The 19476-nt window shown below is 40.6% G+C and overlaps 1 protein-coding gene across 1 annotated transcript in view; it reads left to right on the forward strand.

Moving 5' to 3' along the window:
* Nucleotides 1-1315: 1315 nt before the first annotated feature.
* Nucleotides 1316-19476, forward strand: part of PITRM1 (pitrilysin metallopeptidase 1) — a 30222-nt gene continuing 12061 nt past the window's right edge. The window contains exons 1-15 of the mRNA XM_072854659.1: nt 1316-1468; nt 1908-2010; nt 2869-2975; nt 3921-4072; nt 4512-4626; nt 4747-4843; nt 5252-5412; nt 6692-6818; nt 7541-7629; nt 8198-8326; nt 10097-10210; nt 10639-10735; nt 15885-16019; nt 17975-18113; nt 19238-19354. Of these exons, the coding sequence (XP_072710760.1) occupies nt 1422-1468; nt 1908-2010; nt 2869-2975; nt 3921-4072; nt 4512-4626; nt 4747-4843; nt 5252-5412; nt 6692-6818; nt 7541-7629; nt 8198-8326; nt 10097-10210; nt 10639-10735; nt 15885-16019; nt 17975-18113; nt 19238-19354 (1729 nt within the window). The 5' untranslated portion in view covers nt 1316-1421. The remainder of the gene's footprint in view (nt 1469-1907; nt 2011-2868; nt 2976-3920; nt 4073-4511; nt 4627-4746; nt 4844-5251; nt 5413-6691; nt 6819-7540; nt 7630-8197; nt 8327-10096; nt 10211-10638; nt 10736-15884; nt 16020-17974; nt 18114-19237; nt 19355-19476) is intronic.

The raw sequence follows: 19476 nt of genomic DNA on the forward strand, positions 1-19476 counted from the left end.
AAATGGGAAAATTACATGGAAAACACAAATGAGAAAAACAGAGGAAATGAAAGGTGCTGGAGCGATCAGGAGCCACGCAGCCAGCAGGGAGATGGATGGTGTGCTTTAGGGCAGCGCGCCCGGCCGCAGGGGCAGGGAGGGCAGAAGTGCAGAGTCATGCAAGGATGACAAAACCCCTAACGTGACCGACCACAGGCAGCAGCGGGAGGCAGACAGCTGCGGGCCAAACAGCGAAGAGGAGCGAGAGGTCAGAGATGGTAGACACAAAAATTCCCAGGATACTTTAAATGCAATTTTTTTCAGTCAACATCATAGCCAAAGAACTGAAGACAAGCGGTGTGGGATGTGCTGAGCACCTGTTGCTCATTCTGGTTTTGTTTAAAATCCCACATAGTCTCCACTTTTGGCATCAGGCCTCTTATGTCTAGATAATCAAGCTCTTACGTTCAGGAACGAGGGACTGGTAATTTGGTGGCCATACTTACTTCACAGATGCTGGCCTTCTGGGAAACCTCGTGAACGTGTGATGTGAAATCAGTTATCAAGTTACTATCTAAAATTCATATTAGTTTACAAAATGGAAGGAATAAAAGCCTAGGCATGTACCAGTACTTTCCTGGTGGGTACAACGTCCTGCGAATCTTCACCAAGGTCCCTGTTGCGACACTGACTGGGAGAATTCCATCTATGTCTCTGCCAGCTTATCTAACCCGTGCCGTCCCTGTGTGAAAGGCCTTGCGCAGCAGATAAAGGCTCTGCACACACAGACACAATTGCAGGATTAAAGCCTGGTTTAGTTTCCCACTTACTCCCGTTTACTTTGCTCATTTTCCTCACAAAATCTTTGCATAAAAATATCAAGATGTATTGGCAAGACACGGGCAAGGAGAGATGGAGTCCTTGAAACACAATTTATCTCGGGTGTTGTGGGTTTTTTTTAATTTGAAAAAGCAAACAACAGGCTCTGCTAGAAGGTGTCACTCTCTTTACAACCCACACAGCTTTTGATTTTCCTGGGAACTTCCTGAACAAGCAAAGACAATCCCAAGATATTCCTCCCCCGCCCCCAAGGTCAATCCTCCCCAAACAGTCGAATGTTTTGGGGTTGTGTTCCCCCCCACCCCCCAAGCCCCGCCGTCCCGCTGAGGGGCCCGCCGCCGCCGCCGCCAGAGCCTCTCCCTGCCGAGGGCCGCGCACCCGCCGCCGCCAACCGCCCCCCGCAGCTCCGCAGGCCGGCCCCCCCCGGCCGGGCCAGCCGAGGACGACGCCGCCGCGGCCCCGCTCCCCGGTCTCCGCCGCACCGCGGGGCGGGCCGCGGGCACGGGCGGGCGGAGCTTCCCGCCGCCGCCAATGCGGGCGGGGGCCGCGGCGCCTGCGCCGGCCCGGCAGTGCGGCCCGTCCAGCCGCCGAGGCGCCGAGCCATGTGGAGCCGTTACCGGGCGGCCGGGGGCCTGCTGGGCCGCGGCCGGTGAGGACCGGGAGGGAGCTGGGGGGAGCGGGCGGGGGGCGGGGAGGGAAAGCCCGCCAGTCCTTTCCCCGCCTTGCCCGGCCGCGGCCCCTCTGCCGGCACTCCGCCGGGGCTGGCGGCCCGCCCTCCGCTGCCCCGGGCCCCGCCGCGGGCTTGGGCGGGCTCCGCGCTGCAGCCGGCTCCTTCGTGTTCAGCCGAAGGACGGGGCGCGACGTGCCGTGTGCCTGGCGGCAGGCCCCGAGCGGGCGGGCTGGGAGTCCCCGCTCCCGAGGGGCAGCTCCTCGCTGGAGGCCGGCGGGACCCGCGGCTGGGCGGTTGCGCGCTCCTCGTCTGCCCCCCCGCCGCCGTCCCTCAGCGCGGGGTGAGGGACGATGTCTCGTTCGCTGTTGTAGCCCCGCTGGTGCGAGCGTGTTTGCGTTAAAGGGGAGTGTTATTTCAGGTCTTTGAATCAGAAGTCGTGGAGGTGGAAGAGCGTTTCCGCTAATGAAAGAGCGCTGCAGTACAGGATAGGCGAGCAAATCCATGGGTTCTCTGTAGAGCAGGTAAGCATCGCCCTTGGCTTATGTTTCCTCTGTGCTTGTGTAGCTAAATTTTCCCTTGGTTGGAAAGTGCATAAGTGAGGCCAGGAGTCTACACACTGAATATTTGCATAGGTGCTTTGGGCGGTCAGTTAAAAAATTATACAGGAGTTACTTGTAATTATCCCTCTGCAACCAGATTCTTTAGGTAACATTAACACATGTTCCTATAGGGAGCTAACTCTTCAAGAGTAAATGACGTACCCAGGAGTTTGTGTGTCTGCTACAGATGTTGAGCCTTCAGTGTGGTCTCCTAAAAGTCCAGACGGATAACTGAACTTCCCTGTGTGCTGTTTTACGGAAGACATTCAAGCATTATTTTATCTCCTAAGCTGCTTTTAATACCTTTGTTGAGAATCTGTAATGGAAATAATATGTGGAATTTCTTTTTACTTTTTTAAAGAAAAAAGCAGAAGCAGAGGTAAAGGTAATTTGCAAAAAGTGATTGCCGGTGACTGAGCTAGTGGTAGAACTGGGTTCCTTGATTTATTTTTTTTTTTCCTGCCCTAACCACTGGCATTTGAGTATATGCCTTTTCTTTGTATTTCTGATCAAATTGTTCTGGTCTTAGTATCTATACCAGAATAGTATAATTCTTTGGTTGTAGCGTATTTTAATTGTTTTGGGTTTTTTTTAAACTTTATTTTCCATTTGCATACTACTTTTTTTCCCCCCCATAAACCATAGGAACAAAGAATTTATTACTACTGTATATGCCAGTATTATATACAGGGTCAACAGACTGATCATTGCTGAATCATCCGTGATTTATTTGACCTAGTTGCAGTCACATTGTAATACAGATGTTTTATTCCAATGCAGGTGACAGCTGTTCCTGAGCTGTTCCTGACTGCAGTGAAGCTTAGTCATGACAGTACAGGAGCCAGATATTTACATGTGGCTCGAGAGGACTCCAATAATCTTTTCAGGTAAAACATTAATATATGTATAGCATGTTCCATCTGAGCACCAACTTGTGGTTTATAAATTGTAATCCAGCTTCATAACTGGGTTTTTCTGTGATAACAAAGACAATAGTATTTCCTTTGTGGGACTTCCTTAGAGTTTTTCAGGTTGGAACAGATGTCATGAGGCTTGCTGCTCAAAACAGGGTCAGGACTTAATTCAGATGAGGTTCCTCAGACATTTGTGAAAATTTCCAAAGACAGATTCTACAACCTCTCTGGGCAGCCTGTTCCCAATGTTTGACTGTCTGTATGGGGATTTTTAGTTTGTTTTTTTAAAAATATCAAGTTGGAACCTCCCTTGCTCCAATTTATGAATAATGTCTCATGTCTTTCCATCATACATATCTATGCAAAGAACCTGTCTTCATCATAACCTCCTTGTAGGTATTGGAAGACAGCTATTGAGTCCCCTTGATGCCTTTCCTTCTCCAGGCTAAATGAGCCCAATTTCCTCAGCCTCTTTTCACAGGCATGTGCTGCAGCCCCTGACCATCTTTGTGGCTCTCCACTAAACTACTCCAAATTTATTATAATCTCTTCTCTATTGGTGAGCCGAAAACTGGACTTTCCGATAAATTGCCTTATAGTTGCAAGATGTAAAACAGTTCTTTTTACTATAACCTTCCATGAAGTTTTTTTCTGAGCCTTTTGGCTAAAAAAGAAATGTGTTTAGTTATGTGCTGAAAACTTCTGTACCACCTCCTGCAATAGAAGTGCAGAGGTTATATACCCTCTAGAAGAAGTGGCTGAGCACTCAGGAGTCTTAAGAACTCAGTAACTCTGCATCCTGCTGTATGCCGTGTTAGTTACTAGACAGTGATAATGTTCCCATAAATCTCAGCTGCAGATAGGAGGTGGATGGACTTCTCATCACAAATATTCCTCTCTGTGCTCTCTGTCTTGCAGTATACAATTCCGAACCACTCCAATGGACAGCACTGGGGTCCCACATATCCTCGAGCACACTGTGTTATGTGGTTCTCAAAAGTATCCTTGCAGAGATCCATTCTTTAAAATGTTAAACAGGTCGCTGTCCACTTTCATGAATGCATTCACAGGTGAGCCCAAAGTAAATAATGCCACTTAAAATGCATGAGGTTTTATTGCAGTAGAGCTGTCTGTCATGTTTCCTTAATTTCCCTTTGGAGAGCCATTATTATTAAGTGTGAACGTTGTGAGTGAGAGATTTAAAAACTAACAAGGCAGGGCAACAAAATAGATCTTGTTCATTTGGCAGTTACAAAGCCTCAGTAGAACTGGATCTTTATAGTATACAACAATGCATTTAATTATTTATATATATGGCAAAAGCAAAGTTTTCATAGTAAAAATATTGCAGCATTAAACTTTTGTGTATTCCTCAGGAAAAACATGCATCATTTAGTAAGTTTCTCCTCTTCCAGTTATTTATATAGAGGAGAGGTTAAAAATAAATGAGGGCAAAATGCATCTCAGACTTTCTAAAATTCTGATCTCTTTACATTTATTTATACGCAGCTAGTGATTACACACTCTATCCATTTTCAACACAAAACCCCAAGGATTTTCAGAATCTCCTGTCAGTGTACTTGGATGCAGCTTTCTTTCCATGTTTGCGGCAACTAGATTTCTGGTAAGATGTGTACAGCTTGAGATATATGCAAACCTTAAATTAAAAAAAAAAACAACCCAAAAACCAACCAAACCCCAAAACCTTCAAACTCCCAACACTTCCTGTTACTAACTTTTTCAGGCAAGAAGGTTGGAGGTTAGAACATGAGAATCCAACTGATCCTCAGACACCTCTAGTCTTCAAAGGAGTTGTTTTTAATGAAATGAAAGGGGCATTTGTAAGTTTTGTGAATTTTTGTTTTAAGATCTTATACGTGGTAAAGTGGCTTAAGCTGCAGGCTATCAATGGCATTATTGCACCAGAGATTTCCATTCCTCCTTTGTGAAATTTGAGTCTTTGGTAAAGTCAACAATCTGTTACATGGTTATTCTTAAAGTTAGCCTGTTGAAAGTTTGTTTATATGTAAAAGAACACCTTGCTAATGGATTTTATTGTAGAATTTTCTTTTAAATTGACATGATAATGTAGCTAGTTTTATCCAAGTACCTGGGACTACAGAACAAAATGCTTATGTGAGGAGGAGCTCTTGTGTAAGTTAGAGCTCTGAGGTCTTATTATTGAACACCTTTTATTTTTAAAATATGTTTTGATGACTTTTACTGAAATGTGGCATTTTCCTCTTAAGACAGATAATGAGAGGATATTTGCACAGCACCTGCAGAATAAAATCCTTCCTGATCACACTTATGGTGTAGTATCTGGTGGAGATCCATTATGTATTCCTGATCTTACATGGGAGCAGCTTAAACAGTTCCATGCCACACATTATCATCCAAGCAATTCCAGGTATCTGAAATTTGTGACTAACTTACTAGGTTATATAGTGAGTTAGCACTCTGTTCATATTTTCGTGAGGGAAAACCACCAATACAGTGTTTCCATACATATGGCCAGCAACTTAGATAACCTATGCCCACCAGCAGCTAGGACAGCATTGAAGCAAGGAATTTGCTCTATGGAGAGAAGCGAAGGGTGAATTGGAAGCAGAGGCTACTGAAGGAGAGATGGCTGATTTTCTAGAGTACATCTGCCTGCTTGATTATGAGGATTTATTTTGGGGATTTTTGTTTACAGATTATTCACCTTGAACTCATATGGGTTGGGGGGAAATGGAACATACGAAGAAGTATTTGGCGGTAACGTTAGGGAGTTATGATACAAGTAATGCCCATGAGTCTAGGGGTTCCTATCCTCCTTGAAGTCAACAGAGATTAAAAGTTATAAAAAGAAGTTACACATCAACGGCTGTTTATTTGCTCCTGAATCACACATTACTGTATCAGGTTCTAAATAATCGATACCCATTTGAGTCAGATACTAATTCTGTTGGTACTGCTAAAAGTCATTTTGCCTGAAAATTTGAAGGTGATATGGAGGGAAATCTATAGTATCATTGTTTCTTCTAAACCAATGTTGCGGTCAATCTGTTAGTCTGATTAATTCACTTACGGAACATCAACTTGTGTCATAATAGTGAATTCACCATCCTTTGTTTTTTTTCATCACCCCGAGTATTCTGTTGTACCTGTGTTTAGATTTTAATCAGGGACTAACATTTACCTGAGACGTACCTCATCCTCATATTTAATCCAGTGGAAGTCAGCAATGTTTCTTGTAGGTGTGAGAGTGTGCTTTGGTAGAGTGACCCACAGAACCCAGCCATGTTTTATAGATCAGTTGAGATCATCGTATTTTATATATTATGTGTGAGTACCATAAGAATTTTGTCTTCTGAAACTTTAGAGCACTGGGATTCTGGCTTCACTTACTAATATTTTTTCTTGGAACATTGTATATTGCTGCAACTATAGAAATTCTGTTTCTTTGTGGGCTCCAGAGCATAAGACAGAAGCTGAAAAACATGGAATTTTACCAGCAGATCCAGGGATTTTATGTATATAGCAAACTGGTGGGCCTTTAACCTAGGGGCCTTACAAAGCATGTTCCCTTCTAGATGTAACTGAATCACTGGAAATTACATGAAATTCAGAATATAATAAAAGCTGTTACTGTAAATATAATGTAAAATCTGATGCTTAATCTCAATCTTTCATTTGAAATTCAGATTTTTCACTTATGGTAATTTTCCACTGGAGCAACATTTGAAACAAATACATGAGGAAGCATTGATAAAATTTGAAAGGATTGAATCAAATACTGACATCCCAAAACAGAAACTCTGGGAAAAACCTGTAAGTATAAAAAAATAAATTGAAACAAAGAAAGAGAAACAGTGCACATCCAATCTTGGAATTGCAGAAACTTAATATAACAGGTTAACATTTTAGCCCAGCCTGCTGGAGTTACTTTGTTTAGAAGTGTGTTTGTGTGTAAATGAGCTGAAGTATTTTTGGTTTTGGTTAAAGCAAAGGAAAAACTACATTTACTTTTGAGTTTCAGTAATGTAATGATTGCGTGCAGTTGTTTATTTTTATTTCCAGTTTTCAAGTCCTTCAGCATTTGGAGCATTGAAGCATTTAATGGAAAGCATTTAGAGCTACTTACACAAATACTGATACTTAAGTGTCAGGAAGTATGCCCTCTAATGGTACCTAAACTTCCAAACATTGGTGTCAAAAATAATTTTCTCCATTCTCCCCCCCCTTCCTGCCCTGGCTTGTCCAGAAGCTTAAGCATTTCTTTGAAACCCAGCTCAGAGAGTTAATTATGGCCAGATTTTCTTGATCAGCTCCTCTGTTTCTCCACTTGTAAAAATTTAGATATGACTCATATTTTTCACAATATCCTGTGTTTGTGTATTTACTTACGAATATTTAATTTACTCATGAGTCTCTATAAAATTATTTGAAATCTTTGGAAGGAAGATGCTATGAAGCTGCAAGCAGTAATTTTTTTATTTGTAACTTCTGCTCTAAGTTTAGTCTGCATCAAACGTATTTATTATACTTTACAGAGAGAACACAGTGTAACATGCGGCTTAGACTCATTTGCTGCCGATCCTTCCAAGCAGACAACTGTCAGCGTCAGCTACTTGTTGACAGAGTAAGTGTATCAAAATGAAATTCTGAATCAAAGGCTCATTTTAGAACTTTAAGCAAGATGCAGCCATATTTCAGGTTCCCCAATCCTTCTTCATAAATGTCATCTTTAAGTTAAATAATGCCATGGGAAAGCTAGACAAATCCTCCTTTAGTAAATGAAAGTTTAATTACTAAGCAGAATTTTTTCTGTCTTTTTCTTTAGCGGATAGACATAAGGAAAATCAGCCATTATCTTACAGAACTGTTCAGTGGATTAGACTTCAGGGAAGGCTGGCTTCCTGTCTTTCAATTTCCTGCCATGTGCAACTTTTTCTGTATGACCCTACTACTAACTTTATCTACCCTTGCAGCCTAATTTAACTTGCTTTACTGCTAGTTATAATAAGTGAAAGATGCAGAACTCTCTTAGTTCCCTAAGGTTTGGTGCAGTGTTCATAACTGACAATTATTTCTCCCTTGCTCCCTCTACATTGTTTTATAGAAGTAATTCTTTTGAAATGAACTCAGTGATGCTAAGTGCCTCATATTCGTAGCTTGATGTTTTTTAAGAACTATGATTTTTTCTTCAGTATTACAGACACTTCTGAAACGTTCACACTAAGCCTGTTGTCTTCACTGTTGGTTGATGGGCCAAATTCTCCTTTTTACAAAGCCTTAATTGAGTCTGGTGTTGGTACAGATTTTTCTCCTGATGTTGGGTAAGTGTTGCAATTTACATTTCATCACTATAAGCAGTATTAGAAAAGTTGCAAACCACTGTTAAGTTGGGATAATTCATCTCTCATACAGGCAATTTACACCAGAATAATCTTATTTTAATATTAAAACATCTTAAGATTTTTCTACTGATGAACTATAAAGCATTCTCAAGCATAATGTTTTGGCTCGTCAAAATAATTTGATAGAAGCTATGTTAATTTAAACAAAGTTGTACTGTTTAAAGCTCCTGAACAGGAACAATGGGTAGATAAAAACATGGTATACCTTCAGTGCCATAATTTACTTGGGGTTTTCATCTTGGCCATTTAGTATTACTCAGAAGAGTTTGCTAGCTCTTCTCTGTACTGTGTTACCTTTGCTTTTTTGCTTTAATTCTGTGATTTAGTAGTAGGTAGGTTTGGCACAAATATGCTTTTGTGCAGTTAGCTGCCATTAACTTGCCATTGCCTCAGTACAAAAGGGTATTTCTGCCAACACTTACTTATTCAAACTGTAGCTCTTGCAGCCATTCTTCTGAGCTCGCTCTGTGCTGCAGACTAAGGGTGGGTGGATTGTCTTCACCTAACTACAGGCTCAGCTGCTTATCATAGTTTGCCTTTATTGTCAGCAGAAAGAAAGAAGCACTTTCAGGACATGATTCGTCTGACTGATTTTTAGACTTGAGGATGACAAAAATAATGTGTTTGTTTCCACTGGCTGCCTCAGATGTTTGAGTGGGAAACCTTAATATACTCATCTATGATTGTAATGCCTTAGGGTACTCTGCCTGGCTTGAACTGTCACTATGTGAAGTCATGGGTTTCCTGCGAGTCCTGTGTCATGCATGCCAGTGCTATGCAGACATCTTAATATCACAGGGCATGGCAGTAGAAATCCATCTTTAGACACTGAAGTAGTGATTTCAGTTGTTGTATGTTTTATCCACTGAGCCTTTTCCAGGTTGACTATGTTAATATCGTGTTGAACCATACAGTGAGTTGGCTTTAATTTTCCTTAGTGACTAGACAAGAATAAGTTTGAGTCCAGAGATCAGTATTCCTGAATTCAACATCTGCATCTGTCACTGAATCCCTTCTATGTTTTTTAGACATGAAATAGTGGATGTCTAGAGTTGATGAACACCTATTGCGTTTTGTTTGCTGGCTTTGGTTCAAGCTGCTAGGTGTTCCATATTTCTGCAAGTGTCAATTTGTCTCTCTAAAGATGACTCCTTATGGTTAACCCTGCCTGACAGCTTGAACAAAATTATCTTTACTTTTTTGTTTTTAAGGACTACTAAAAATAATTGCAACAAATGTGGAACACTTCACCTTTAGCACTTACTTTACAAATACTGCTTTAAAAGTACAAATTTAAAAATACCATTCCACTCACCTGCTTAAGTAGCACATATGCGTTTGGCGTTACAGGCAGCTAAAATTTTCACCTTAAAAAAAGATACTACTTTGCCTGAACGTACTTACAAATGAATGGTAAGATGAAAAGAAAAGACCAGCTTTTCGTCTGTAACTGTTTTTCTTTCTCTAATATCATATGTCGTGTGTTTTCTTAACAGTGCGCTACTGCTACTGAAATTGAACAAAAAAATGCTTTTAAGTTCCATTTCTTGCCTCTTCTTTCTATCTAGCTTTTAAAATCCTCTATGTATGTGGAAATTACTTGTGTTTTTCCCTTTCTTCTGCCTTTGCTGGCAGGTTTAATGCTTACATTCTAGTAGTTGTCACTGAGTTGGATATGTTTTATTCTAGGTTTAATGGCTCAACAAGAGAAGCTTATTTCAGTGTGGGTCTACAGGGTATTGCTGAAAAAGACATTGATACTGTGAAACAGATAATTGCTAGAACAGTTGATGAAGTTATTGCGTGAGTAATGCTAAATATTTGAGAATACTGTTCTTTTATACAGTCTTTTACAATTAGATATTAATAATATAATAGGCATGTAATAGTACAGGCATATATATAATAACATGCCTTAAAAATTTAGTTATATTAAAGTAAATGCACCAAAGAAGCAGTAATATTGTTCAATACTCTTAAAACTTGCATCCGCTAACTTCCTCTATTGTAGCATATTCATCAGCATAACCTTCAGGAGTTTAATGATATTAGTGCAGTTTCATTAAATGACACAGCATGGTAAGATTATTTCATATCAATTTTAATTCAGTGTGGAAGACATTATGTTGTAATGCTTCCTCTATCGATGTTATAATTCATTTTCATAACTTCACTTAAAGTGGTTAGTGTTAACGGATATGATTTCCTTCTCTCATCACCCCTTCCCAAAGGAAAGGATTTGAGGAAGATAGGATTGAAGCTCTACTTCACAAAATTGAAATCCAGCTGAAGCATCAATCTACGAGTTTTGGACTTGCCCTGACATCTGTAAGTCTGTATGTGTGCCCATGTGTGGTGGTTTTTTAGGAATGGATAAGAAATCTACTGTTTACATATGAAATATCGGGTCATTTTGTAGGCTCTTGATATGTAAAACTTTTCACTTAAGGGCTTTTCCTTTGTCATCTCATGTACATCTTTCTTCCTTTTCAGTAGCCTTCAAACTATCGCTAGAGTCCACACTGTATGACTTACTCGGGCAGTGAGCCTGTTGTCTTTGCCTGAATAGTAGCTTTGATTGCAGTAGCACTGATTACTTCTGTAAGAGAGGCATGCCATACTGGCTCTTCTAACTGTATGTTTTGGCCAGATGCCTATGTATTTTTAAAAATCAAACAGAAGAACTATATTTTTCTATGGAATTTAGGGTTGTACTGCTGTAATTTAATTTCAAGATTCACAAGTGAAAATGTACACTCATTTAATTCTTGGCTTAAAATTTTGATAGCAAAGCTGTTAGGGGAAAACATGTTCCATAGCAAAATGTGATGTCTTTGAGAAGTCTGCAAGTAATTGTAAATTTAGGAGAGAGTTAGCTGCAGTATTTGCAGTTGGTTTGGAAATCAGGGCCTCCTGCTGCCACCTGTTCTCCAGTGTCCTCTGTTTTTTTTCTGCTCTGCAGCAACTTCAGTTGCTTACCAGCTCTTTTGCTTTGTCTCTCTCAAGTGTTTATCATCTTCAGCAAGAACAGGTGTTCATTCCTTCGGCATACAAAGTTAGGTAAAGAAGCAGAGTCCTGAATTAACATGAGACTTGTAAATTAGAGAGCACAACCAAGAGCTGTTTTAAATCAAATTGCCATACAGTGAAACAGACAAATTGTGGATATTTAATTGCCTGTCATGTGTCATAGTAGGATCTGGCAAAATATGCCTGGTTTTGATAGCCAATACTTTCTAGTATGTCTTAAGATTGTGTGAGTAATTCTGTGTGATGAAATATTGATGCATATACTTTATCTCTCAACATCTTTAAGTCCTGAAGTTGATTCAACTGTTAGGACTTAATTCTAGAACAGAAAGCTCTTAAACAATTCTTGATTTTTAAAGACCAAACAGTCATGCAGCATTTGGTGTTAATACTCCCATAGAAGAGGGTTATATTTCAGTTTGTTTCCCTGAGATCATGTTTTAGAAGTTGACCTTGAAAAGGGCCTAAAAGGGACCTAGTTATAACTAAAGTAATCATAGAATGGTTTAGGTTGGAAGGGACCTTTTAAAGATCATCTAGTTCCAACCCCCTGCTGTGGGCAGGCACGTCTTTCACTAGATCAGGTTGCTCAAAGCCCCATCCAACCTGACCTTGAACACTTCCAATGATGGGGCATCCACAACTTCTCTGGGCAACCTGTTCCAGTGTCTCACCACCCTCATTGTAAAGAATTTCTTCCTTATGTCCAATCTAAATCTACCCTCTTTCTGTTTAAAACCGTTGCCCCTTGTCCTGTCACTACAGGCCCTCGTAAAAAGTGAAAAGTGTCTCTCTGTCTTTCTTATAAGCCCGCTTCATATATCGAAAGGCCACAATAAGGTCTCCTTGGAGCCTTCTCTTCTCCAGGCTGAACAACCCCAACTCACTCAGTCTTTCTTCGTAGGAGAGGTGTTCCATCCCTCTGATCATTTTCGTGGCCCTCCTCTGGACCCGCTCTAACAGGTCCATGTCTGTCTTTTACTGGGGGCCCCAGAGCTGGATGCAGTACTCCAGGTGGGGTCTCAGCACAGCAGAGTAGAGGGGGAGGATTGCCTCCCTCAACATGCCGGCCACACTTTTTTTTTTATGCAGCCCAGGATATGACTGGCTTTCTGAGCTGCAAGTGCACATTGTGGCCTCATATCCAATTTTTCATCTACTAATATCCCCAAGCCCTTCTCTGCAGGGCTGCTTTCAAACCATTCATCACCCAGCTTGTACTGATTACTGGTCATTGTCCCAGCCCAGGTGCAGGACCTTGCACTTGGTCTTGTTAAACTTCATAAGGTTTGCATGGGGCCACTCCTCAAGCCTGTCATGGTTCCTGTGGAAGGCATCCCTTCCCTCTAGTGTATCAACTGCACCACTCAGCTTGGTGTCATCTGCAAACTTGCTGAGGGTGCACTCAATCCCACTGTCTATGTCATTAATAAAGATACTGGGCAGTATTGGTCCCAATACGGACCCCTGAGGAACAGACACCACTTGTTACTGATATCCATTTGGACATTGAGCCGCTGACTCCAACTCTTTGGATGCAGCCATCCAGCCAATTCATTATGCATCGAATAGTCCATCCATCAAACCCATATCTTTCCAATTTAGCCAAAGGTCTTACAGAAGTCAAGATAGATGACATCAGTTTCTCTTCCCTTATCCACCAATGCAGCCACTCCATTGTAGGACACCAGATTAGTCAGGCACTGTTTGCCTTTTGTGAAGCCGTGTTGGCTATTACAGATGCCAGCCTGTGTAATTGTAAATGTCGTGTGATAAGGATTCTCTAACTTCCCTGCTGTGTTCCATTCCTGTGTAGTCCTTCTACAATTAGAAGGACTTTCCTCTGTGTGATGTATTTCTTTAAAACACAGTACAATAGGTGAACCTTTGGCTGAAGGGTGCAGCTCAAAGAGTTTTAGTAAATGGGGTAACATCTGGCTAGTGGCCAGTCACTAGTGGTGTTCTCCAGGGCTCAATTTTAGGGACAGTTCTCTTCAATGTTTTTATCAATGACCTGGACACAGGATTTGAGTGCATACTAAGTGAATTTGCCAATGATACTAAATTAGGAGGAGCCATTGATTCCCTTGAGAGTAGAGAGGCCTTACGGAGAGATCTTGATAGATTAGAGCACTGGGCAATCACAAACTGTATGAAATTTAACAAGGGCAAATGTGGATTCTGTGCCTGGACCGTATAATTCTGGATGCACACATAGATTGGGGGACGAGGCTGGAGTGCAGCCCTGCAGAAAGGGATCTGGGGGTTTTCATTGATGGTAAACTCAATATGAGTCACATAAAGCCAAAAAGGGCCAACCATGTCCTGGGGTGCATTAAGGGCAGTATAGCTAACTGGTCAAAAGAAGTGATTGTCCCACTACACTCAGCATTGGTGTGGCCTCTCCTCAAGTACTGTGTGCAGTTTTGGGCTCCACAATATAAGAAGGATGTAAAAATATTAGAATATGTCCAAAGGATGGCAGCAAAGATGCTGAAAGGACTAGAGGGCATGACTTATGAGGAGCTGCTGAGGATACTAGGTTTGTTCAGCTTAGAGGAGACTGAGGGATGACTTCATTGCTGTCTACAACTCCCTCATGATGGGGACCAGAGCAGTACGTGCTGATCTCTTCTCTCTGGTGTCCAGTAATAGGGCACAAGGCAATGGCTTCAAGCTGCATCAAGGAAGTACAGAATGGATATTAGGAAAAAGTTCTTCATAGAGAGGGTGGTCAAAGACTGGAACAAGCTCCCCAAGTATACTGGTTTTGGCTGGCATAGAGTTAAATCTCTTCATAGTAGTTTGTATGGCTCTATGTTTTGGATTTGTGACCAAAACAGTGTTGATAACACAGGGGTGTTTTAGCTGTTGCTGAGCAGTGCTTACACAGAGTCAAGGCCTTTTCTGCTTCTCACCCCACCCCACCAGCGAGGAGGCTGGGGCTGCACAAGAAGCTGGGAGGGGGCACGGCTGGGACAGCTGACCCCAACTGACCAAAGGGCTATTCCATACCATATGACATCATGCTCAGCATATACAGCTGTGGGAAGAAGGAGGAAGGGGGGAACATTTGGAGTTATGGTGTTTTGTCTTCCCAAGTCACCGTTACATGTGATGGAGCCCTGCTTTCCTGGAGATGGCTGAACACCCACCTGCTGATGGGAAGTCGTGAATGAATTCCTTGTTTTGCTCTGCTTGTGCGCAGCTTTTGCTTTACCTATTAAACTGTCTTTATCTCAACCCATGAGTTTTCTCACTTTTACCCTTCCCATTCTGCCACCCACACCATGCTGTGAGGGGAGTGAGCGAGCAGCTGTGTGGGGCTGAGCTGCCAGCTGGGGGCAAACCATAACACCAAGGAAGTGGTCGTGGCCCCAAGCCTGTCAGTGTTCAAGAAGCATTTGAACAACGCTCTTAGATGTATGGTTAAACTTTTAGATTGCTTACTGAAAACCAGCACTGCGTTGTTATAATGACCTAATGGAAGCCTCAAATAAGGAGGGACTACTTTTATTTCAAGCGAATTAACTCGAGCATATTCTAAAAGAATACTATTCTTTAAAACACATTAGGGAATTTCCACAGAATAGATAACAAGAGATATTACTGAAAAAGTCTGAAGGCTTGTGATACCTGCTTGTAATTAAAGAGGTAAGAAAAGAGAAGGTGGTTTTGACAGTTCCAATGCATTTGTTTTCTACATGCTTTTAAGGGCTTTTTTTTTCAAATGTTTTGGGGTTTTTTTATTTTGCTTTGTTTTGTTTTTTCCCCACTCACACAGAGTAGAAATGGAGAAGGTTTTGATATCTTGCCCTGTGGTGTATTTGAAGAACTTTCAATAGCAACTCAAGCAAACTTGATAGTCCCAAACCAGACAATAAAACTAGAATAAAAATCCTTCCAAAAGGAATATCCTGGGAATATTTCTGGTTATTTAGTATTTTCTTTCTCCAAAGTCCCATCTACGTTACATGTTTGAGTTACCTTATTATAAATAATTTAATCTGACTGATACAATAAATGGGTAGACTGCAATATTTATGTACTACTTTGTCTCTACCGCTTGTTCCTTTTTTCCTTCTTTCTTGGGCTGAAAAATGAATTTATTTTAAATGGGAGGGAGGAAAGAATATTACAATAGATTTCCAGAATACAGATATACACACCTATGCAAAAAAAAAGAAGAAAAAAAAAAAAAGGTGGTTTGGTATGATAAAATTAGAGGAGAGAATGGAGAGAACAGGGGACAGATGATGATGGAATAGTCCTTTAATCTGAACAAAGACTTCAGCTTTTTTTTTTTCTGCTCCAAATATATTAGAACTACTCATTATATGTCTGCTATTCAAATATAAATGATAAGGTGGTTATGGAACACAGATACTGTCAGTTATAGAAATGCAGATGGATTGTCCTACTTACCTAGTTATTCTTTTCCATTCAGTATATAGCCTCCTGCTGGAATCAAGATGGGGATCCAGTAGAGCTTCTGAAGATTGCAGATAAAGTCTCTCGGTTCAGGCAGTGCCTTAAAGAAAATCCCACGTTTCTTCAGGAAAAAGTTAAAACATATTTGAAGGTAGGAAAACTTACGGAAAAATATCTGCAGTATTAATTTTTAAATCACAATTTTGTATTTGAAATTAAACTGAAGGCTAATTTTTTACAACCATACTGCCTATTTTTAGGTGATGCAGATTTTAGATGAGCAGCAGCACTTTTGAATAAAGCATGTTAATTTTAAAAGGTTGAAGTGAAAACTTTTCAAAATGGGAAAAATTGGTTGGACATGTGGAAACACACATACTTAGAACATTGATAAAATGCTAATGTTTTACTGAACTGTGATGCCTGATGCTTTAGAAGGGTACATGCGTGTTTCCTAATGAGAAGCTCAGATGTGAACAGAGAATTATAGACTTAGTTATGTGTTCCTTATACATCTTTCTATGCCAATACTCTCTTCTTCCTTGAAAAGACTTTGGTTATAAGGAAGATTGTTCTGGTGCTCCTCAAGTTCAGTGAACTGCTGTCTGAATTTTGCTGTCAGTGCTAATTGCTTTCTGTTGTTTTTCTTGTTTTCCTCTCCATACGTTCTACTGGAGTTCCTGAAGAATTAAAAACAGTAAAGGCATTATAACATTGAATAGTTCTGAAGCCCTGAATTAGCTAATGCCAGAAAGAAAAAAATCCAGTGATAGCAGTGCAAAAGTGTTTTTTGGTGTTTGTTTTGTTGGCAGGTTTTTGGTTTTGTTTGGGTTTTTTTTTCTCTGTCAAATTGTTCAAGTTGTTTTGAAGGGCAGATCTATTATAGGTAACTGCCAACCTGACTTAATAGTGAGTAAATGCTGGTTCTCATATACTTGAAGGCAACCAGAGACAGTGGCATCAGTTGAAATCTGTTTTTCTAAAGGCATTATTAGTGTCTGGAAGTAGTAGGGAGCTGTGAAGGTTTTGGCTTTTGTAGGGAAGAAATACAGATGCAGTGTTTTTGAGAATGTCCTTTACTATGCAGTTCTGCTGAGGGGGCTAAGGCAAAAATATGACTCAGTAGGAAGCAATGAGGATAGTTGGATGTTTTTATATCAGAAAATTATACGCATTGTTGTACATCATGCCTGGAGATTAATAAAGCAGGGAAGGCTAGGAGCAACGAATAGAATGCTGTTCATCCTGTCCATTTTACTATGCCTGGATAATTTTGTATTTCCCTCTTCAACTCTGTAGTTAATTAGGTTTCTGTAGTTTTCCCACAAAAGCACGGGGGAATAAATTCATAAACCAGAATCCGATTACATTGTCCCAAATTATTGGCAGTGTCTTAGTGACAGATGTTGCTGTTTGACTCCTACTTTGAAATGCTCAATTTTTGAGGTCATTATCTTTTGAATAGCCTCCCAGTATTGTATAAAATGGAAGCTGCTTGAGTAATTTTGTTATTAAAATTCCACAGTCCAGTATAAAGAAAGAGAAATTCAACAGCAGTTGTGACACTTGCATAATGCATGGAGTTCTCTGGCAGCAAGACTGATGTAAAGCATTTCTGAGCAGGATAAGGCATGCACATTTTGCATCATATGGGATCTCTGTGCGCTCAAGCTTGGACAGGTTGAAAGAGGTGTGTAATGAAACCCTCCTGCATTTAACCAGATTCCCCATCTTAGAACATTCTCCAGATAAAACTTGTGGCACGCTGTTCTATAGCGTTATGTACAGTTGTTTAACCTTGATTTAATTAAACTAATGAGTACTGTGTGCTGTTAAGGCATTGTGACTCTCTCTACTAAAATTTCACAGAAGGTTGTTCATGCTTGTTCTTGTGGTAAGCTGCCTCTCTTCCCCATCCTTGTAGCAGACTGTTTTGTATGAAATGAAGAGTTTAAATTGCCTGTTTGTGATACCTTTGATAATATGCAAGCCAAATGTTTCACAGGCTGTTTTTATCTACTGCTGATGAAGCAATAATCTGAGCCAAAACAGGAGGAAGTTGCCCTCAAAGTTAATAACGCTTTGTTTTGGGATATATTTCTGCAGGATAATCCACATAGACTGACTCTGTCAATGAGTCCAGAGAAACATTACCATGAAAACCAAGCAAAAATGGAAGCAGAAAAGCTGGAAAAAAAGGTCAATGCTCTTTCTGAAGAAGAAAAAACCCAAATCTTTGAAAAAGGTTAACATGCTTTTTTCATATTTTTATTTTGGTAACTGCTTAAAAACACAGCCAGTTTTTTAGCTGGTGTTCTGTAGAGTATCTTAAAGTCTCAGGCACTCTCCAGCATTTGCTCTGAAAGGGATGATTTTTTTTTGTTGGAAGTTCGCGTATATGTGTTATGGGGCTATGCGGTGTAGTGTTTGCACTACGAGGTATGATTGGTATATTCCATTAGTTTTAACCCTCAAAAATAGAATGATCAATGTCTCCAGTAGGGCAGAAGAAAGGAAATTGTTTTAAAATACTGATCTGCTTATTCTTTCCCATGTTAACTTGCACTAAGGACAAGATTAATTCCACCATTTACCTTGAAGTTGTTTATTTTTGAGCATATGAGGTCTGCTCCATGCTCCTATAAAACTTATATTTTGTAATTTTCTTATCTTTTCTACTTAAAAAGCCAACTATAAAAGTAATGTTGTGTTTAACTTATTCTGGGCAATAACTTAAACTTGGAAACCCTGGGCAGCCATCTAAATTTGTAAAAACAGTGATCTAATCACAGAAACCCTCCAAAACAATGGTGTTAATCTTCTGAAGCTTTGGTACTAGGCAGGGGATAAGGGAGCAGAAGATCAGATGAGGCTTCCTACTTACGAAGATAAATTGGAGAGTACTTAGAGGTGACCAGCTAGAATATGAAAGAGGCTGAAATGTAAAATTAAACACAACAGTTTAGCTGCATCAGTGTACTGACAGAGCACTTGAGTAAGAACTGGAGGGAGTGGGTTAGAAAGAAGCTTCTTACCTGCAAGGTGTGGGTCGCCTGGGTTGGTGTTCGCAGAGCTGGGAACAGACAGGACAGACTGGCAGATGTCACTTCGTCAGGGTTTACGTTGCATGTTACTGTAAACAAGATGTGAAGGGGGGATTGGAAAGAGAATTTACAGAGATACAGTGTTCTGTTTGCTGTTGCGACATGATAATCTGCAGAATTTCAATAAAATATTTGAAAGAACTATTGGTAGAAAATGCTAAAGTTCAAACTCTTGTTTTTCTGATCTGCGTCACCTCAGTAGGCTTTAACAGCACTTTCACTAAAAGCTGAAAATGACAAACTTGTATTCTGCTCTCCTTACTAGGTTTGGAATTAATTGCTCTTCAGAGCAAACCTCAGGATACCTCTTGTCTTCCAGCTCTAAAAGTGTCCGACATTGAGCCCAAAATCCCATTCACCGTGCTGGAGACAACATTTGCAGGTTGGCGTAACCACTATTTCATCCTCAAAAGAGCGACGCTATTGGATTGTTATCTAGCTGCTTGCCCAGCTGTTGCTCTTTTTTGCTCTTTACAAAGCATGTGTACTCTCTGTTTGTTGTCC

Source organism: Ciconia boyciana, chromosome 2 (genome assembly GCF_034638445.1).
Source record: "Ciconia boyciana chromosome 2, ASM3463844v1, whole genome shotgun sequence".
NCBI lineage: Eukaryota > Metazoa > Chordata > Aves > Ciconiiformes > Ciconiidae > Ciconia > Ciconia boyciana.